At 41.7% G+C, this 22,841-nt stretch overlaps 2 protein-coding genes across 4 annotated transcripts in view; one reads left to right on the top strand and one right to left on the bottom strand.

Moving 5' to 3' along the window:
- Window positions 1–4,163, bottom strand: part of MORC1 (MORC family CW-type zinc finger 1) — a 114,321-nt gene extending 110,158 nt beyond the window's left edge. The window contains exons 1-2 of the mRNA XM_025208067.1: window positions 4,096–4,163; window positions 1,233–1,280 (exon numbers count right to left, since the gene is read on the bottom strand). Of these exons, the coding sequence (XP_025063852.1) occupies window positions 1,233–1,280; window positions 4,096–4,163 (116 nt within the window). The remainder of the gene's footprint in view (window positions 1–1,232; window positions 1,281–4,095) is intronic.
- A 657-nt stretch (window positions 4,164–4,820) lies between these two features.
- The window catches only part of CUNH3orf85 (chromosome unknown C3orf85 homolog), an 86,255-nt gene continuing 68,234 nt past the window's right edge, over window positions 4,821–22,841 (top strand). For 2 of the 3 annotated variants that reach the window (XR_003094862.1, XM_025208069.1), the window contains exons 1-3: window positions 4,821–4,927; window positions 16,666–16,802; window positions 18,341–18,426. Coding sequence is in view for 2 of the 3 variants with exons in the window: in XM_025208069.1 (XP_025063854.1) it covers window positions 4,858–4,927; window positions 16,666–16,802; window positions 18,341–18,426 (293 nt within the window). In the remaining variant the exon portion in view is untranslated. Of the gene's footprint in view, window positions 4,928–16,665; window positions 16,803–18,340; window positions 18,427–21,852; window positions 22,060–22,841 lie in introns of those variants that run through there. The other variant, XM_025208068.1, reaches the window with a different exon arrangement.

Here is a 22,841-nt window from a genome sequence, read left to right on the forward strand (position 1 = left end):
GGTCAGATTAAAACATGATAGTAAAAAACTTTTAAAGACATTTCTCCACTGACTACCCTAGGCAGTCATACCTCCTTTTCTCCTATTAAAGGTTTATAAGCCCCATCACACACACCTCATCCAAAACATACATTCTGGACATTACCAAAATAAGAGGCATTAAATGATACATTTTGACCCCCACTGTTTTCTTGCTACTTCCTGAGCATACATGAATATCTGAGCCCTTTACTTGACAGATCTGCATAGCAAGCAGCAATTTAATGCAGAATCAAGAGAAGGCAGGTCAGGCTTCCATGCTGTAACATGCTCCCCTTTCTTCCAACCATGAATCAGCTAAGACCTCTACAGTATATTACACAGCTCTAAATAGCAATATCTTAAGACCAGCAGTCTGCTCAGTCCATGCCTTGTTGCTCTTTACAGCTAGTAGAAGACCACCCTGTTTAGGAATTTCTTGATTCAGGTTTTTTAAATATACCTCTGTTACCTGAACAAGATACAGTACATATTGTAGAGCCTTATTTCTTACAAATTTCCACTAGTTGGAATGCATTGAAAGTGCTTTTCCAATTAGGCAAACAAGGACTATCAAAAGCTATAGCTAAAGTAAATTAAAACTGAATATAAAGAAAAACATGAGAAAGTAAAAATCTATAAAATGAAACCACAGGCAATTTCACCATGCTAAAGTACTTCATGATATAACAGCAACTTATTTCTTCAAGGAAGATGCTTTTAAAGGATACCTTGCATCTGAAGCAAGAACCAATACTAGTCCTGTTGATTAGCATCCACACTAAGGTATTAAATTAGCATTTGCTTAAATTTGATGTACTATGTAGACATCTACACACACCCCTTAAAATAAAGCACAGAAATACAACGTTTCATGTACCATGTTGAAAATCCAACAAAATGTATATCAAGCATTTTAAACATGTTGAGGATTGATTCTAAGGAACTGCTATGTTCACGTCAAGAAAAACTTGATTGCTACCACTAACACCACTTGTGTCCACATACAAATCTCTACTTCAAGTTAGGTAAGTGATTTTTGCTAAAACTAGTCATACCTGTTGTTAACTGGAGCTTGAGTGTTGCTAATGCTAAAGTCCTCCAACACAATCCCCAAACTGCTTCCCAGGAGGATTTATGAAACAATTCCTATGGCCTTTTGATGAGAAGTTGTGACTGTAGGGTATAAGTTTGTGACAATATTCAGAACTCACCTTACACATAGCTCCCTACACCTTTCCAGCTCTGGTATTGTTTCTCCACTCAGTCAGATGACAACCGGGGGTACCTTCTCCTCTAGCTTGTAGCTAGCTGGTTGATTGTTTCGCTCTTGTGACAGCAGAACAAAGGCTTTCAGATCAATAACCTCAAGTCAGCACACTTCTGCTGACTTATCACTGAAACTGTGTAAGGAGGGGAAAAAAAGCCAAACCACCTGGTCAGTCAGTGCCAAGACAAAGTCAAATCTCTGAATATAGTATTTACTAGGTGGAGGACCACAAGTCCTAGTCTGGAGGAAACTCAGAGTTCACTATGCTACCCCAGGCACCCCAAGGCAAGCACCCCAGGCATGGAGATGACCTAGAAGAGCATGGCCAGCCCCATAGGGAGCAGCTGACTAGTGACTGAAGGCCATGAAGATGATCCAATTCCAAAGCTGTCACTGGTCTCAGTGGTCTCAAGTGAAGCACAACATTAGCTCCTTCCCAGGACTCTCAGCCACTTTGCTCTCACCCAACATTCTAGGGAAGGGATGAACAAACAGAGCAGAAAGGAAGTCAACATTTTTAAATGTCCCAAGAAATAAGACCACTGCAAAGCTTCTAGGGATGTCAAGTCATAAGCACTTCAAAAGTCTCTGGAATCCTATTATTTTTGCTGCCTCTGAGGGACAGAAATGGAAAGGCACAACTTAATTGTCTGGTTGCTGCCACATCTACTCCAACAGCCTGTTTATGTTGCCTTTAATTTGTTCTAATATCCTGGAGTTATATACCAGAACTTCTCTTAAAGCAGGATTTTTCAATGTCTTTCCAGTTTCTAGGCATCCTCAGTTCCCCACACCTCCTTCTGTAGATAATCTTTCTCCTTCAGTCACTATGGAGACAGAACCTAATACTCTGAATTTTTCAAACATGTTACCTGTTTCCATTTAAAAATCCTTTAAATTAGATTATCCCACTATACTACACCGATATCCCACTGTACTGCAAGATATTTTATTGGTGTAAGAGGAGACATTGACATTATGGGTATACCTAATAACTTCTTTAAATATACCAACAAAATAGACACATTAAAGTTGTGAATCCTTTCTAAAAACCAAAGCCAGCTCAGCACTGGCGTAAGTAAATTCCACTTCACTTCAGGTCCAAATAAAGTGGAATCGTGCACATTTAAACAATGACTCATATGGCGTTACAGTCACATAGAGATAGCTGATATTTTTTTCAGCAATTATATATAAACTGAAAAAAAATGATGAATCACATATGCTTAAAGAGAACAAAACTGGAAGAGAAGTGTGAAGCATGCTTCCCCAAACCAGACAAGCAGTGGAAATAGCTCTCACGGCTAGAATTAGACGTTTTCAGCTTTTAATCATGAGCTCAGCTACATCTCTCCTAATGTATTTATTTTTTACACAAATGTCTTCACCTCCTTAGCATCCTCTGAAGATACTGCAGCTTCTTGTTATCATGTGCAATATTTTGACACAAGGTAGAATAAAATGATAGAAAACCTTCAGCTATTCACTCCCTTAGAAATAGCAGGTCTGTTACCAGATGCAGAATGTCCATCAAGATTTTACCCAAAATATGGTAAATTTATTTATTTATTTTAAACAATGAGTATTAAAATGCAAAATCCTACATGGAATTTGTTAGAAGTCCTGGTTGCCAGAGGGAGGAATTTGGAGCACAAGGAAGTCAGTTGGTCTGAGTGTGCAGACGGCTAGAATGCCAGCTACAGATGCAATGTTCTGTTAATAGTTCCTATATTATGTTATTATTCCAGCATGCATGACAGAATGGAAGAGAGGACCAAAACTGAACAAGGATCAGAACAGAGGAAGAGCCAGTGAGGTGGGCTGGGGGAGAAAACAGGACTGACAAGGAGCTGAAATATGGGGGCAGGACTGGAATGAAAAGACAAAAAGACTGGTATTAGATACCTTGGAGGTGACAGATTGGATAAAAAGGGAGACTAAGGTTAGGAATCAGTGAGATAGGAAAAATGACACAAACCAGATCAAGAGTGAAGTATGAGCAAGGACTGGGATTGACTGGGCAAGGAGACTGGAACTGGTATGAACTGAAATGGAAGGCCTGAAGAGAGCAGACTGAGACTACCACTAAAACAAGGATGCAGGTGTGGAGAAGAGAAAGAGATGGGGTCTGGATGGGCCAAAAAGGTCAAATTCAGACATAAAGGTCAGAAGTCTGTGATCACTAGATTATAATCATTTCAACACTCTCTTATGGAGCCAAAGCTTCCATTTTTCCTGCAGTAGATGTCCTTTTTGAAAGCCCTTGTCAGAATGCCTCATCCTAACTAGGCCATATCTAGAGTGGAAGCCGTGAAATAAATCTCAAGTTTCCAACTCTAGTGTTGGCTCACATGGTCAAAATGATGACATATGGTAGAATTTCTAGCATTCAATTTGCATTTTTAAAGTCCTTGCAAGTTATACACACAATACTCCACCCCCCGCCTACCAGATAATTAAGACATAAAGTGCCACACTCAAAAGTTAGAAAATGTCCAAATCAATATTGTCTATGCCACCTTAGTTCAAAATTCCACTTTCTTATGTCTAGGCAAAATGAAGCCATCTCTAATTAAATAAGTTATCATTGTTTCCCCTAGATCTCATTAGACTGTGTCACAGAATGGTTGATGCTCACCTAAGGTGTTCTTAATCCACTTATCTAAGGATTATATTCTGCTACCTGTTATCACACTGTCTGATCCTTTCCACATAAAGTCAATAGCAAAGTCTGATTCTCTAGTATATGGGGTCTGAATTCATGCAGAGGGCTGCAGTCTGCTGAATGGTACTACCTGGACTCTTACCCCAAAAAGACCAGAATGGCTTTTGACATATCTCTAAGCCCACCTCCACCTTGGGAAATGAACTCCATTTTAGCTAAGAATCTGGTGAGACCTTGAGATATTGGGAGACAAAGTTGCTACTGAGAGAGCTAAGATCATAGGGCTCTAATGCAGAGGCAGATGGGGTTGCCAGGAGCAAGAAGGTGAACTCTCACCAGCTCACCTCTGCAAATCTCTGCCTCTGGTAGGAAGGATCAGATGAGGGGGGTCAGGGGACCATGTGCCCTATGTCTTGTGCAAGAACCAGGCCCTCCAGGCCTGATCCCTAGGGGTTCCACATCTTAATGGTATCTAATGTACAGTAAAATATATTTAGATCAAGCTTATTCAGATACAATTTCCATCTCTCCCAATGCTTGACTGGTCTCTAAAATCCAATATTTGTACCTGTAATCTAATATTTACATCTGCATGTGAAGAAAAGGCAATAGACTAAACTGCAAGCACCTGCCATAGGAGATAAACAAGTCTTGTGCTATCTTATGCTACATAACTTACATTGAAGTGAATTTATCTATGGAAAAATGGCTATTGTGGAATATTAGAAGCTCAGCTTGCAAAGTCCAAAGGGCATAAGGAGAAGCATATATGACAAATCTGAACTAAGCACTGTACCCTGCCCTCGGTCTGCTCCAACAGTTAACAGGTATCTGGTAAATGATTTATAAACTTAAAGATAACACAGTATAAAATTGAATGAACATCCCTGCCTAACAAAGATAAATGTTTTCCAGACAACCTATGTCACCTCTGAAAATGTTTCAGGTTATTGTGTCCCTTCTGCTGCTTTCAGGTAAGTGTTTGGCACTAGCTCTTGTGTCATTATCTTCTCTCATGTGTAGTGATTTGCTGGCAGAGGCTGTGCTGCAGGCATAGCAGTACAGAGACAGAGGCATGACAAGAAACTAAAGAGTACCAAAGAAAGGACACTGTCTTGTGACTTGAGCTGAGATCTAGGTAACAAGCGCTGGGAGACATTATTCTGACTCTACTACTTCTCTATAGCTTTAAATATGTGATCGAGCCTTTTCAAAATTTAAGGATACTATATCAGCTGGAAAAGGTCATTGCAGTTGGTGATTTGCAAAATGCTAAATGCTTATGACAAATTATTCTGTGGGATCATTCTGTACACTTAACCCTTACTTCATTACTTATTTTAGAGAACAGCAAGTTCATATGCATATTTGGTGGCCCAAATTCATTGGAGGAGCTCATGATTTTTCTGGTGTCCAACTTGAAACAAGTTGAGGAACATCACTTTTCAGAAACCAGATGTCTAAAACTTTCTAATATTTAGGCTCTTATAAGACACTCCAACTTGAAAGCTAAAAATCAATCATTTTTAAAAATTAGGGCCAGAAGGAAAATTTATGAAGCTGATACAGATGTAATTAACTGTCACTGTGGTTACATGGATGCAGTTTTCAGATTAATACTGACAAGTACAGTACATAATAATCGTTGTGCATGCTGTAAGACAGTTTTTTTTCCACACAGACTGATAAAGCAAGCAGACATCTATTTGAAGAGACCTGTAGTAATCTGTTCTGTAAAGATGTGATCCTATCTATCGTAATGTATGAAAAGTGCCAGTGTTCTTGCAAGTGTTAATCCAGGTCCTCCCTGGAATTGACATAATGACAAAGGAATAATATTGTGACTTGTCCCTGCTTGAGCAAAATTCATTCCTTAAATTACAAGGACTAATTATCCTCTTTTAATTCAAATGAGGTGAACAACAAAGTATTTTCCCCCATTGCACAGAGCAGGAAAACAGAAGCAGCAGCAGAAGCATTTCCCCAAGAACACACAGACCTCTCAGAGCCAAGATTAGAGCTTGCACTTTCCCGAGTCTTAAAACTGTTGTTCAGAGCAAAAACCTCCATCTCCTAAACAGCCCAGCCAAACATTTGAAAAGATGAGGAATCGTCTTTTCAATATGATTGTGTTCTGTGCTAGAGGGAAAACATGCTGCAGAGTAAGAATGCTCTTTAGATGTTTCTACACAGGTGCATGAACTTACTGCACTGGTGCTCTGTAGGGAGGGAAAGAGGAAGAATTTTTGCTTGGCCACCTTTTCCTTCCCATCCTTGTACCTTGTATGGCAATCAGTAGTGTAACTAGAGCAGGGCACAAGCCCCAGGTGCTAATTTAGAGGGGGAACTGGTTTGGATGGGGTGCCATCGGTGCTTGATACCTGGCCCCTGCCCTTGACACCTGACCCCCGCCCTCTCCCCTGGCCTGGCAGTTTTATTCCTCTCTCACTGGGATCCCCCACTTCATCCTGTTTTTCAGCCTAGAGCACTGAGATTGCTAGTTATGTCTCTGACACCAGTGTAGCTCTAATTTAATGCCAATGCATGTGTGTGTGTTTTGTGGAGGAGGGAATGGAAGGGAGACGGTGGAAGGATCACTTAGATACCTTAGTTTCCCATCTAGCATTTCTGATCTGCTCTGTACCAGCTTTTCTTGAATCCAACTTTTCAGCTGGCGTTGACTGGGTGAAGAAGGTGGGACCCTTCATTGTCACTTGCCCAGCACAAACACCATGCTTCCCCCCACTTTCAGTTGAAATCAAGTCTGCTAAACAATAAAGCACCGTGACTAATTTTTGAGGATTCTTATCTTGTCCTCCTCTCACTTTACTTTCTCCTTTTCATAACCACCCTTCCTTGTTTTTTTCAGGCTTCCTTTCTTTAACAGATAAGGGAAATAATTCACCACTGATTTTTAATGAACTGTTATAACCTCTACAGATCACTACTGATATGTAGTTCAGTCATTCATTAACTGCAAAAGCCCTTCAGTCAAGATGGAAGTAGTGGTGGATTAAAACACAATGCACAAGGTCTACTGATTAGAACCAAACATTCAACCATACCCTCTATTCCCCGCAGCCATATTGTCACCTCCTTCCACATCTTTAGAAAGCAGTCATTTACAGCAGTCAAACCTTGGGTCTAGTCCCAGCTCTACTAGAGAGCTGTTGGGTAACCTGGGGAAGGAAAATCAAGAATAGAGAAAAGAAATTGAGACTGATCTGTCACAAGCTCTAAATACAAACATGTAGGACCAAAAATTTGAACTTTGGGTGTCTCAGACCATTTCTAAGAACCTAAGAAAAAGTGTTTTTTCAGAGTTATGAGTATTCACAAGATCAGCTGAATTAATACAATTATTATGCCTAACTATTGTAATCCAAATGGGAATATTTTGGCCTGGGTGTGTATTCTTTCTGGCCATGATGTGAATGCATACATGCTGCCAGTTCTGCAGTAAGTCAAATCAAAACTCATGTTTGCATCTTTGACTTGAATCATGATATCAGAGTTCACCTTGTAACAGAGTGGCATGTGGTTCCAGGGTAGTCTGCAACATCCTAAAATGCATCCCTGCAACAAATCTCCACTTACACTTGCAAAGGTTTATTGCAGATAACTAAGTCTGGATCCTTATAAAGGTCTTTAAAAAACTTGTGCAGCTGAGCCAAATTCTGATAAGCAGCAACTTCTACATTTCTCTTACACCATGCTCTCAGGGTGCTCTGGAAGCAATTGCCTAGAATTGCAGATAAGTATCAATCACAGTATTATCTTGTTCACATTGCAAATAATATCAAATCATGTAACGTGTTTATCATACACGTATAAAATGTATATGATTGAAGAAATCAAAACTGATTTTTTTAAAAAAACATGAACACTAAGCTATACAATGGCCCTACTGCTAGTATCTTTGAAACTGCAGCCCTGATTTGTTTTTGGCACATTTCTAGCTTTAAGAAATGCAGCTAAGCAGCAGTGTTCCATTGACCTTTTCAAAGTACCCAACACGTCAGCATCATCGAGGTCAACAAAGCCAAAGTGTTGAAGATCAAAGTTTAGTTCACAAAGCCTGCCCTCATGCTGCCTTGACTATCTGATAACACAGACAAGCATATGTTTCAGAGCTGACATTACAGCCAGGTGTTATCATGAACGCTGATGATTAAAACAATTGTTATGCAAAAAGGCATGGAGCTAAAACGCGCTGATTTTTAAAGTTTTAACATTCCACTTGCTATAAATAACTTTAGTTATGGATTTTTAAATATGCACAGAGATGTAAAATAATCCTCAGAAAGTACTGAAAGAAGAAGAAAGCAGCTTTGAGTTATTTGCTGATGTGCACAAGGACCAATAAAAGTGTTGCTAATTCATTCCCACACTTTATATAAATATCCTAACAGGACAAACCAAATATATCTCTCATTTCAGTGGATACACACAACTGATACATTTGGTCTCAACTCTGAATCTGCCAATTAATGGCTGAGTACTAGTGTCAATTCCCTTGGCAAGGTGTTGTAACAGGCAGCTGTATCTTACATTCAAGCATCTTTAAGAATCAGTGTTTTTAATATAGATCCTAGGGTCCCCAATTTGATATGTATAAGGGGCATTTTTTTTCCTAGTGTGCAAAGCACACAGCAGCTCCAATTACTCAGCTTTCAAGAAAAAGTTACTCTATCTGTAGAGGTGCCCAAAGTAACTCAGAAGCTGTAATTTAACTACCACTCTTAAGTTTTGTCTGTATTACCACATGGAAATGAGGATCCTTGTGATCTTGGGGCCCAGAAAGTGACTGAAAGGAAACTCTCCCTGGTACATACATAGAAACTACCTAAATGGAGCACAGCTGTGTGGCAGATACTTACATTTTTATTTAAATCTAATTTTAAGGATTTAACACAAGTCGGCTTCACCCTCCTTGCCTCCCACGCTTTCTGTGTATCTACCACCCTAATATTCAAATCCATTTAATATCCCTTCTTCTGACCTTCAAGGCTGAATCAAATAAATATTCACTATCTTCACAATGATGACAAGAATCAGCCAGCATCTCTTCACTGTCAAGATTAATTTTGTGCTGGTTTCCATTAATCCACAATGAGATGTTCACAAGGCATGGGACTTTAATGATAACTATTAGTTTCCCCTACAGGGACGATCACACCATCCATCTCTAATAATAATTAGAGAAACTGAGCTGCCAAACACAAAGTAAACATGGGATGATAATAGGATTAACAATCTGTATGAGAATAGATAGTGACATTACCATACCCCACCCCCGCAAAGAACTGTTCTTACAGCAACTCAGCACCTCAGGTGTTTCTCTTATCTTCCTCTTTTGGACTGAGGGATGCCAGGCTTTTACTCTTGAAGTTTTGTTCTTGCATAACATTTTCATCCTGGAGTAAAGGAGGAAGAAACTACTAAGTAAAAAAACAACTTTTAGTTTAGTTTTGCTCATCTTTTTACCAGTGACTTAAATTTGTTTCACTGGAACTTTCAACTTAGCTTCCTTCAGCTTAGCGTTACACATTGTGAGCAATTCCATTAACTCCTGTACAACCCACTTGCTCACAACTATTTCCAGTCTCACACCTGGGTGCTCTGATGTTTTTCTCTTCTGATTTCTCCTAGGTTCATAAATGCATTCAGCAGAGAGCTGCTCAGTAATTCTCTGTATTTTTAAAGCAGCAAGTTATTTCATTCATATTACTCAAGTTGCCCAAAGGGTAGAAAAAATTATACCCATTTTACAGAAACACAAAGAGGAAAACATTAGGCAACTTGTTAGAGATTGCACATTGTGTTCAGCTGCAGAGCTAGGCATAGAAACCAGACTGATTGACTCTGAGGTTCCAAGTGTGATCAATGTTTGAAATGTCCTTTTACTGGAAATTTACCATTCACTTTTACACAAGCTATTTCTGCAGAAAGGAATGAGAATGTGACAGGCTGAAATTCACTGAGTTTCATTCTGGTTCTTCTAACGATAAAAGAACCTTACCCTCCAAACTTATGGGTAGTTATGATATCCACAAAATTGATGCGTGTGGGCCAAAGATGCAACTCCTTCAGTCAAGACTAGAGGATCTCTACTGAAGCTCCTTTCCTGCACAGTGCTGTGCATGCCTCCCTGTACTTCCTAATGCATCCATAGGCCACCTGCTAGGATTGTTCCACAACCCCTCAGAACCAGGGGGTTCCTAGAGTGGAGGGAATTATAGACTCTGCAGTAACTCTTAAAGGTTGCAGTGTGACTTTTGGTGTGGCTAGAAATGAATGCAACTGCTGTTGGCTGCTGTGCTCTTCCAGCCATGCCAGCTCTGTCTAGGGAGAGGCAAGTAATAGAATTGATATCCGTCAGACAGATTAGCTGAGTTTGACCCCAGGAATTAGGTAGCATGCATTTGAATGCAAATGAATATTCAGTCCTCGTTTGTCAGGAATGGTATTTCCCATTGATTGCTACTTAATCTGCTCTGACTGCACTATTAAAAATTAAAGTTAATATCTTTAAAATGCAGCACTCAGCATCACAGAAGCCAAGCAACCTCACTGCTTCATGCAGTATGTACCATAAACTGCTGATTTGATGAGGGGGGGAAATTATACCGCCATTCTTTATGTTTTCATCATAACTCACAATGAAATCACATGGCTAGGTTAGTCTCTTGAATTAAAACTTAATAGTAATGGCTCAACTATACACACAAACACACACACACACGTGTGTGTGTGTGTGATGTATATATATTGTTAACTTATATATATAAGTGCTTGATATATATATAAGTTAACAACAAATAAAGTTAACGGCCACAAGATAGGTGCAATGCACATTCTGAAGTTTCTTTCTGATAAAAGTTCAGGGGTACCATTAGATAGTGTCAATAAAGATTTCCCAAAAACATTTAATTCCCCCCCTAATCCCTAGACAGTCGTTCATATCACCTATGGGGTTTTTTGGCATGTAATAAAGTAGTAAATTGCCTAAAAACTATTGCCTTTTTGGCACAGAGCAGAACTCTGGAACTGATACACATCAATGTAATGGATAGAGATAGACTTTCATAGGCTCAGGAATAAATGGTTATTTCTTACTTGCCCAAGAAATAGCAAACAAACCATTGGCCACAGAATATGCGTTGGTTCATCTACCTGGTTGATAACATTTCTTAGAAGTAATTTATTTGAAAATGACAGAAAAATTCTTCTTCTTGCTTTTGATCCTGTGGAAAGGATTCTGACATGTGTAGAGCCACTTACATGAAATATTGGGCCAGCTAGACCATCCATCTGGCAAAGCAAAATTATTTATTATGGCATCTCAGTTATGTTGTGGACCTGAAGTTTACAACCAGATTGGGCTCCATTCTGCTTCTCCAATTGGTATTTTTCAAATATGTCTAGTTTTCACATGTATTTGCTTTGAAGAGAACTTGGTAGATGCATTGTTTGTACTCCACAGAAGTACTATTTTGGTTGTAGTCAGAGGGTGTGTCTACATGAGATGCCTCACTATGGATTAAATTAGTCTAATGGCTAGTAAAGCATGACCATCTACATATGTAGAGGTAAATCAGGTCCCAATCCCCATGTGACCTGGAGGCAGCTGCCCCTACAGTCAACACAGATCTCCCAGCCCTGTGGAGATTGGGACGAGTCCCAATCCCCATATGGCTGAGAAGACAGCTGCCTCTGAAGCCAGCAAAGTCCTGGTGGAGATCAGGACTGGCCCCATGTCCCCTGCCAGCCCCTCAGGGAGCCTGGAGCTCCTCCTGGCTGCTGCAGGGTGGCAGAGCAGGGCAGAAGCAGCTCTGGACTAGGCTGTTCCTGTCAGGTGCAATTTGCTCCCAACAGGGGTGTATATGTAGACCTGTGCCTGGGAGCACATTAATGAGCCTCAGTGTTCTGTGCAGAAAATTCAGGCACAGTAATTGCACATATAGATGTACCCAGAATGTCTTCTTAGAGATGCAAACAGTTTTATGTGCCAGTTAGCCGAACAGAACGGACACTGGAAAGAGTTAGAAAGCTAAATTTTGTCCACTATTGAGCATTGATGTAATTGTTTTACTAATTTCAAATCAATTTCTCTGCATATACTCATTAAGAGCCAGGGGACCTGGCATGAAAATGAGACCATAGTTTGTTTCAGAGAATGTTTACTACAAGACACGATGTACACAGATACAGCTCTGCTTGGTTCCATGCTCTTCATATGTGCAGAAGGTGTGCAGTTTAGCCTAAACTGCTAGTTGACATCAAGTCAGTTAAATTGGAGCAAACTTGTTTATTGACACACCGACTTCAGTTAGACTGACTCATTTTGGATTAAACTTAATTAGCTGTCTATAAAAGTTTGCACCAGCTGAACTATTTTAAACCTACTTAAGTTAAACTGCAACCATGCTTATACCTGTATTAAACTCTGAAAGGTTAAAGGGATTTTTAAAAATTATGCTAAGGTGCTTGATATGCAGTGGGTGCATCTACATGTGCATTTGATCTGGGAGCAGTTTACTTGAGAGTAAATGCTCCTGGGCAGGCGTCTACATGTGCAAAGTCTTGGAAGTAGATTTGCTGCTCATGTCAGCAATCTGTTCCCACCCCAACTGGCCCTGTCCCAGCTCTAGGCTCCCCCTGCATGCTATCCTAGGTGCTGGCAGGGAGCACCAGGTCAGAAGATGGGTGTCTTCTGGAGGGGGCTGGGACATTGCTCCCTGCTCCATGGGGGGGTTGCCTGCTGCTGGGGTGGGGACAATGTCTGATCAGGGGCAGGGGACTTGGAAAGAGCTTCAGGGCAGGGGTAGGTCCCGGCCTCCTACTGGTGGGACAGATAGCAGTGAGCCCCTGGCTGGGCAGGGAATTGCCCACCGGCAGATGGGGTGGGGGCTAGGAACTGCCACACCCATGCAGCTCTTTCCAAGTCCCATGCCTTAATTGCCCAATCCAGGCACGGAGCTGGGACTTCCCTTGATTGGGGCAGTTCTCAGCCCCTGCTCTGCAATTGTGAGGCAGGGACTGGAGAGCTTGTTCCCTGCTCCAGTCAAGGAACTGGGCAGGGAACAAGCTTCCCAGCCCCTACCAGCAGGGAGCTCCAGGCCCCCGCTCAGCAATTGGAGAGCAGGGGCTGGGAGACCCTTATCTCCCAGCCAGAGCTCTGCAATCCTTGGGCCAGCACTGGAAGATCCTTATCTCTCAGGACTGGAGAGCAGGGGCTGGGAGCTTCCTATTGCCAGGGCAGGGGGCGTTGTCCCCTCACCCTGGCAACAGGCAGCTCCCCCAGCAGGGAGCAATCTCCTGCCCCCTGCTGCCCCCTACTGCCCTGCTGACTGGGAGCACATTTGCTCTTGGTCAGGGTCTACATGTGCACTACTGTGCAGTTACTAACCTTGAGTAAATTTGCAGGTAGCAAATTTACTCATGATTAGAGCCAATTACTGCGCAGTAAGTGGCTGCACATCTAGATACAGATGCAGTAATTACCTATACCGCTCAGTAAAACATCTCATGTAGACACACCTGGTGACACAAATATGACAGCTGCTTTGTTGCAAAAATTTTCATTTCACAGGGGAAATGACCTGTGTATGGAATGGCCTCACAGGTGACCCAGAGCAATTTGAGCAGGAACAGAAATGCAACATTATCTCAACTCACAAGGATGCATTCACCTAGGTAATTTCCATGTTACTAGTGATGATAACATTGGTTAAAATGGTAAAATGGTAAAAATCAGAGGATAACTGGCACTCTTGTGTATTTGGCATGGTACTAACAACTGCTCACATTCTTAAAGAAAAGTATAGTCACATTTAGATCACATTTTGCTATTTATGCCATTTTACCTTTTGCATATCACAGTTTGCTTGATATTCAGTTAAAGCATTTCCACTCCCAGTTTCTTTTTTTTAAACTTCATTTATCAATTAATACAACTTATCAATTAATAAATTTAAATCTAAAGATACATCCAGTCCCCTAGGGTATACATGAAGGGAGATATTTATCTTTCTTCAACAGTGCTCCCTTAACCCAAGCTAGTATTTACAGAGGAGTCTGGTGTTCTTTATTTCTCTTCCTTTCAGTCTTTGAAAATTATGTTTCATAGCTGATATTAAGCTTTTGTGTTTCTTTATCTCTATATGAATCTTGCTTAATAATTCAGCGTCTTTTTTCCTCAGAGCTCTGCCTGATAAGCTATCCCATACCAATCTCTGCCTTTAGATTTTAAATTCATTCAAAATGTGTTACTATTACCTCATAGAACTTGCATTCTCCTTCAGTATTCAAAAATATTTTTCAAACTTTCTCTGATTTGGAGGCAGGAAAAGATCCTTTTCCAGCAAATTCCAAGAACTTCCATTACATTTTTAAGTAAGCATCTTTTTATTTTCCTTTGCCAATGTAAAACACTGACTTGATAGGACAATTTTTCATTATTAAAGCTTTCCCAACTTTTTAAAACCAGTCAGTTCTTTTGGGAGTGTCACTTCTCTTTCAGGCTTTTAACTGTAATTTTTGAAGCCTCTAAAAGATGAGTGATCAATAACCTATGACTCTCAGGCCCCCTTTACAATATGCAGGTAAAGGGACAATGGATCTAATGTGTGATTCACATAATTGTGCCTCCTGCCATGCTACACATGTATGGAAGGAGGAGCATTTGTGGGATCACTCATTAGATCCCATCACACCTTATTGCCAGTGCAGGGGGAACTCAGTCCCGGGCTCTGGGGGAAGCTGCACTGCCAGGAAGCAAGCTCCTGCAGCTGGGAGCCCACGTGCCCCAGTTGAGGGGTGCCCAGCTTTGGGACATGTGAAACCCCTGGGATGGGGGGATTGCCACCACAGCCATCTCCCTGCCCTTGGAACATTTGAAACCCCTGGGATGGGAAGATCACCATTATGGTGATCTCTGAGCCCCTAGGGGTCCATGAAATGCCTGGGGGCTGGAGGATGGCTGCAGGGCAATTCTCCCCATCCTGTGGGTGCATGAAATCCCCAGGGCTAAAGGATGGCTGCAGGGTGACCCTCCATGCATCAGAGGTGCAGGAAACCCTTGGAGTTGGAAGATGGCCACAAAGACAATCTCTCTACCCCAGGTGTGCGGGGAGATCACTCCTGTGGAAATCCTCCAGCCCCAAGGGTTTTCCACAACCACAAGGCAGGGGGAATCAACCTGCAGCAACCCTCTGGCCCTGGGGGTTTCTTGCACCCCCAGGATGGGGGGGGGGGGGGGAACCCCCCGCGTCGCACGCCTCGGGGTTTTTTGCCCCCCCGGGGGGGGGGGGGGGGGGGGAATCACCCCTGTGGTGATCCTCTCACCCTGAGGTTTCATACATCCCCAGGGGATGGGATATTGCCACAGCAGCAATCCTCCCACCCCAGGGTTTCAGGCAACCCTGGGGCTAGGAGATCACCCACAGTGGTAATCTTCCTGCCTCGGCGGGGGGTGGGAAGGGTGCCAGGAGGCATGCTACAGGGACCCAGCATCCTCAGCTGTGGGACTTTGGATCCCAGCACCTGTGGGGTGCTGCCGGGACCCAGAGTCCATAGCTGCTGGGGCTGAAAGTACTCAGCAGTTGTGGGACTCCTAACCCTGGCTGAACAAGATGCACCCCTACAGGGGAGACTCTGCTACACATACAAATTAAAGCTGGATAGTAACCAGGTATAAACTTAGTTCACATTTAAAGGTCAAACTTTATAGCTGGTTAGAGGTTATTATTGTGTGATAGCTACTTCGTATGTAATATCTGGTTTCAAGGTAACTGCACAATTAACCAGCTAATTGTGCAATACCTATAACATGTAGATGGCACCTTATAGAGTTCTTACTGAACCTTCCTGAGAACTCTCAAGGGGCTATCTGACAGTTTGCATGCTTTAATTTCCCTCACCATAACTCCAAACTTCTTCCGAAACAATTTGATTCTGGGATGTGTCCACCGAATATGACTTCTCTTGAATGACTACGCTCCCTCCAATATTTGCCTGTTCTTATAAATATGTTTAATTTTAATTGGGATAAGATACCATCAATACACAACTTTAAAATAGTTTTCTTTTGTCATCATGTAGATGGATGTGTGAAGGCCATTGTTCCCGATGATCTCCCATTCTTTGTCACTAATTTTAGAGTAGAAATCAATGTCCCATTCGGTCATAAACAATGTCTTTCCAATATAAAACAATTTTAAATAGCTATATAGAACATATAGCCTCTGTGTTTCAGAGGTGTGACCAATAGTTTTTTTCAAAGCTTGCCAGATTTATATTCAGGTTTGCCTTTCTCTGAGGATGTGTTTCAACTGGACGTATTAGAAAAATGGGATTTTAATATCTCTTGTGGTACACTGTATTACTTCAAAAGATCTAAATTATTTTCTTTGAATTCACTTTCAGTTTCTTTGTGATGGACCATTTGTGTTGTGCACACAGCTGTAGAATAACTTTTTAAAACGCTGATCTCATTAAGATTAAAGATCCTCAGACATTTTTATTGGCTTTAGGTTTTATAGATTTTTTTTTTTACAAATAACTAAAGCTTGCAACCAAACTTGGGATAAGTATTCAAGCTCTAATACTTTAATATAGGATTTAACTCAGCAGGCATGTCACATGGTTGTGAATTTATGTGAAGTTCTACAATTTCTGACATTTTCAATGTTGCATCTCTTCCATACAGGTGTCCTGGGAGCACCATTTCTCTCTGAAGAAACAGCAAATCAGTTCATAAGGCTTAAGAGACAAATACCATATTCTCACAGCTATTGGGACGCAAGCAGTAGCGAGAATGCTTGGGGTTACACTGTGGCAGAACAGGTATTGAGTTGGTAATTTTGCAAATTTTATTTAACAGGATGGAAATACATATGTAGTAATGTGGCTGTCAGTTTTCAGAGGTGGCAGTGGCTGTTCAGATGGCACTGAACTCTCATTCCATCTCAAACACATGGAAAACTACAAGGGTTGGCAATGTATAGAACACAGTCCAGATTTGGGCCATGAAGCAATGGCATCAGTCCTCAGGGGTCCTTCAGTCCTCAAAGTCATGTGGCACCAGATGCCAGAGGCTTCAGTGGACAGGGAGATTTCCCTGCACCACACCAAAAGTAGTGGACCTGAGCTGGGTCATTTTGTCCCTCTGCTGGAAGATGCTGTCAACCCCTCACTAAGATGAATAGTCCATAGCTACAAATCCTTAAAACTATAGTCAAATAACTTCCAATCATGCTTCCAAAAACTGGCAAATTGCTTGATGATCTGCCTGATAAAATTTGGCAGATTTGATCTTGCATGTAAAAAGTTTATACATACTGATCTTGTTCTAGTTACCTGTGCTGAATTCACAGGCTTGAAAACCGGTGGCTTCCAGCCACAGGGCTAGAACAGGCAAGGCTATGGCAAACTAACACTTACCATGAGTAAGTTCCATCCTGTTCTCTACTAATTCCTCAGTGCTCCCTTCTTCCACTCCTCAAAGTTGTAACACCAACTTACTTCAAATTCTCTCCTGCTCCTCCTGCTGCCAGTACCCAGGCTGTCACTGAGTCTTAGTTCTAGCCATTATCTCTAGAATCAACATTTCTTTTTCTTTCCACCCTGACTCCTAAAACCTCACCCCAGCCTTATACATAATATGCCCCAGGTATTGATATCAACCCCCACTTTTTCTCTAGCAAGACCAAGAGAATGTATGTGGGATCCCCTTGAGCTGTAGGAGGCAATAAGTGTATACACACCTCTCTCTCAATTCTGTGTGAAACCAGTAAGTTTTGTATGAATTCACTTCAGGTTTCCTACAATTTGTCCTTCTCTGAAGGGCTATAGTATAAATGCAGCCACTTCTGTTTTTAAGGGTTTCACGAATGCACAGTGGGCACATCTACACAAGACACTGACTGCACAGTAGCCAAATACTACTGTGCAGTAGTGTGCCACGGCACAAACAGTGCTAATATGCTACTGTGCAGTATTATTAGGCTACTAATATGGCATTCACTTAAATGGCATTTACTGGTGCTACTGCATAGTAACTCTAATTATGGTGCCTTTATTTAGTACTTGATTATACTTATTTAGTACTTGTATATTTATTTAGATTATATTTATTTAGTACTTGTACAGTAACCATTGCACGTTAGCATCTCATGTAAATGTGCCCACTGTGAACAGATTGCTGCAGAGCCCCTCCAACATACTTTAAGGGCAGTGTTCAGAGTTTGGATGAATGTACTCTGAGTATCTTACAGCAAGAAAGGCTACATATCAAGTTAGGCAATGTTCTACATCAAGGCATGTATTCTATGAAGCTTTTCTGAAACCTAAAAAATACCTTCTTTTGTTTTGTTTGACTTTAGGCAAGTGAATCATGGACAGCATTGAGAAACACAGCCCAATACTACATGGACTTGGGATCTTTTGTCTTTGATTCTGCAACTGCCCAGTATGTTCAGTCTTAAGATAGCACTTGAATATTGAAAATGTGTGTGTGCATGTGCAAACTGTTAATAACAGCAATGGATCAGGACCCTAATGTCATCATAATAAGACGGGGCGGCAATTATTTTGGGCAAAGGGCTGCTTACTGAGTTTTGGCAAGCTGTTGAGTGCCTCATGGGTAGCCTTGCCCCTTGACAGGGGCCCCGCCCCCTGGTTGCCATCTTGTGACCGGAAGTCCCACCTCTAACCTCTGACCTTTGCCACTGGAAGTCACTCTGCTTGCTCCTGGAAGTACTCCTTTGAGGAAGAGGGTTTTACCATCTTACAATGGGAGAAAAAAAAATGTATACTAAAAATCAAACACCCATAATATGTTTTAATTTGATTGAAAAATATATTTTTGTCCTGATTTGTGTGTTTGTGCAGTATACGTAGCAGTGATTGCATAATAGCTCAAAATGCAGTCTTACTCTTGTATAGGGTGTGGGGCATACAAGGGTGTCAGGAGGTATGGGTGGGTGGGTGGGTGGGTGTGGGTTTGCAGGGATGCATGGATGTGTGTGGGGGGGTACAGTATTTGTGGGGTGTGTGATTGTGTGTGGGGAAGGGTATGGCTGTGGGGTTTGCAGGAAAGATTTGAGTGTATGTGGGGTATGCATGGGAGAATTCGCCCCCCGAGCCAGTCAACACCTGCCCTCGCCCCGCAACAGCCCACAGTCCAAGCACCCTATGGCACCTCCCCACCACCATCAACAGCGCACAAGTCCAGTGTGCCCTGAGCCCACTCTGCACTGCTTGGCCACATGCAGTGGTAGCGGCGGGGACCAGCGCATGAAGCCATGATTCTGTGCACCCAGCACTGGCTCCAGGCTCACCCACTGGGGCTGAGCAGTGGCAGCAGTAGCTGTCCAGAAACTGCTGCTCCATGCAGGGGCGCATGGGGTCGGGCCTGTACCACCGGCAGGAGCATGGAGTCCCAGAGAGAGTGTGGGCTAGTGAGGCCAGAGGTAGAGTGCCCCCAGAGGCCATAGGTAGAGTGCAGGAGCATGGGGTTCTGGCTGGCAGGGGCTCTATGGAACCAGACTAGCTCCCCTCTCTCCCTGCTGGCACAGCTTAGCCCAGCTCCATAGACCCCTGCCAGCCCACACCCTGCGCTTCTGCCAATCTGCTCTGGGCCCTGCCAGTGATGGCCCCACGCTTCCACACACCTGCTTACTTCTACTCCCCCTACCCCTGCTGCTGCTTTCCCCACTTATCTGGCCACCCACCAGTGGCTCCTGGACCATGTGGCTCCTGGCTGCATGGCCACAATGGCAGGACTCAGCAGAAGTTGGCCTAGCCCTGAGGACCAGGGTAATTGCCTGTGGTCCTCCCCTTCCTCCCCACCCACCACATCTAAACTGAATTTCCCACTCTGGCGCAGGGAGACAGGAACAGTTCCACAGTCCCAGGCCAGAAGCCTCTGCCACACAGGGGCTTCCAGCTAGGGGTGGGGAGCGGGCCCAGCAGGCCTTGCTATTATAGGGTCCTGCCATGGCTTCCCCTGGGTTCTACTGCCACTGACTCCTCTCATCCTTGACAGGCAGCCAGGGGCAGATAAATATTAATTTTCTAAATTTTTAGGGGCCCCGCAGGCCAGATAGGATGGCCTGGAAAGTCATATCCAGCCCACAGGCTGTATTTTGCTCATCCTTATATAGTTTGCCATATCTTAATTTTAATGGTTCTGAATATAAAAAAACAATGCTTGGAAGCTAGAGGAAACAGAGCTTTATTGTGTTAGTGGCAGGAAAACTTTATAAAAGTGTAATGCTATTGAGTTGTCATTACTGATGTTTCAAGTCAAAGATTTTGGAGTGAACAGAGCTTCTTGTATGGACCTTGTTGTTAAAATCTTGAGAAAATTTAAAAAATCCCTCACGGTTAACATAGACTATGGCACCTACATGCACAAATTTACATAATATTCACAGAAAACAGTTCGTAAGTAGAAAATGAAGGAGGGGGAAAAAACCCAGTTATTTTACATTGCAAATATCAAAAACAAAATTGTATTCAATGTAGAATAAAAGCCTGTTTGAATGAAACCAGGAAAAAAGATTTGGCAGTCATAAAAAGACTATTTACAGATTGGCACATAATTACATGAAATAAGTGTCTCAGATTGTCACAGGAAAATGCTGAGGAGAACGTTAAGATGCACACTTACTTTTTAGAGATAATTATAGTAAGTTTAAGGAACAAGCTTGACAGGTATAATACAGACTTAATACTTCACTTGTAAAATCCTTTATATAAGGATGTGACTGTCCTTTAGGAAGGGGGAGTATCATTATGTGCAAACCCTCACGTTTCAGGGCTTAAAACTGTCCCAGAAAAGATTATACATTTTTGAAAAAATATCCACCCTGAATCAAGGTAAGTTAAATACTACATTGTCTGTAGTTAGGGATACCCATTTTGGAAACCCAAACTAGAAGTGTTAGGTTTCCTGGCTATCTGTATGAAAGGTTTTATTAATTTTACTTACCTCCTGTAAGCAGAAAGAGAAAATGAAAAGATGGCATTCTGTTCAGCCTTTTGTAGCCAGAGGCTGGCTAGGAGGCTCAGTGTCTCCCCCAAGCAGTCTAAGCTGAAAGAGAGAGTGAGGATGCTAAGTCTTGACTGCCAAAAAGGAGACTGAATGATTGCCATCCTATAAATTTCCAAGGAAAACTAACATTTTACCAGAGGCACTTACACTTTTATGAGAAGAGCTTTTATTCATTGGAAAATCATTCAGATTAGAAGTAGTCTACTACTTGCCCTTGACTGCTTTTGAAGTATCCAATCCAGGCTGCTGTCAGATAAGAAGCAAGACTAGGAATATGACATGAGTCCCTTAGTATGGTAACTCCTATGATTCTCATATGAAAGAACAAAGGTAGTTTTTATTGAGTCATACATTGATACATAGTAGAATACAATGAGCTCATTCAGGGCTCAATCCAACTCCCATTGAAATCTCTGATGACTTCAACAGGTGTTAATTTAGGCTCTACAAGGCAAAACATTTATGACATTTTTACATGTGCTCCAGGAGTAGGGTTGTGGGGGAGTAAATTTTAATTTGAGCAGCTCTGAGAGTCACTAATTAAAATGCCTGGACAAGCTTTAGTTAAAGTGCCCCATTGCCATTTTGAAGCACGGGGATGCTGATACACAAGATGTGGAGACTGGCTGCAGCATGTTGGAGCAGCCTCCCAGCTCATGTACAGGCATCCTTACTTTATAGCTGTTTAAACTGTGACTGCTAATGCAGAGTGCCACATCTCAGGCTTATACATAAGCATTCAGTAGAACACACATTAAATTCTGGAAGATAACATAAAAAAGACTGCCTTAAATTAGTCCTGACTCAGCTTAATGTGATTTTTTTCTTTCTTTGTAGGGACCATATTAGGTCTTATATGGATATGCTACAGCAATCTGGGATTTACCTCGAGCAGTAGACAAGAAAACAGAATTAAATCTTAGAAATAACTGACAACTCATTGCAGTGGTTTTCACTGTGGTCTGCAGACCCCTGGGGATCTGCAGGCTATGTTTAAGGAGTCTGCAAAAGATGGCTACGATCAATAAAAAGTATGTGAATGAGCACACTTATATTTCAAAGGGGTCTGCACTTCCATTCAACATTTCCAAGAGTCCACACATCCATTTAATTTTTTGTGGGGGTCTGCAAGTGAAAAAAAGTTGAAAGACACTGACTTATTGTACAGGGGGTCTTTATTTATGAATTACAGTGTTAGCTATTTGTCACATATGCATTTGCTTGTCCTTTATCTTACTAATACATCTAAAGCTGGATCCCATAGTAGGCCTACTTAATTGATAATTTGTATTCATTAAGTGAAATATCAACACATAATAAGGAATAATAACAAAGACAAGGTATCCAAAGGGCTAGCAGGAAAAAATTGGAAATAATATCAGTGTTTTGGTGGGACAAACGTATAAATAAACAGATTTCTTTTTAATGTCAATGTTGATATATTTTAGAGTTCCATCAGCTGGATATGTAGGGATTTTTTCAAGTGAGACAGAGAGAGACAGAGACAGAGACAGAGAGACAGCTGTCAGTTTGTTCAAAGTAAATGATTTTCAGACAAAATTTAGCAAGTGAAACTTTTTATTTTTACCTTGTTTGGGAGGAGAAGGGATCACATTAGTTTTGGTTTTCCCCATACTAAAAAAGAACTTATAATCTCGTTGCCCCTGCAGTATGTGACTGAAAATATTGCTCTCACCTCACTACATCCAAAGCTTCACATTCAAAATTTTAATTCTTGGATTTGACCTCTAATGTCTAAAATGATTGAAGTCCTGGCTACTTGAAAAATCTGTTCTTTCCCTTATTCTACAGCAATGGGAATCAGT

This window comes from Alligator sinensis, unplaced genomic scaffold (assembly GCF_000455745.1).
Source record: "Alligator sinensis unplaced genomic scaffold, ASM45574v1 scaffold1131_1, whole genome shotgun sequence".
Classification (NCBI taxonomy): Eukaryota; Metazoa; Chordata; order Crocodylia; family Alligatoridae; genus Alligator; species Alligator sinensis.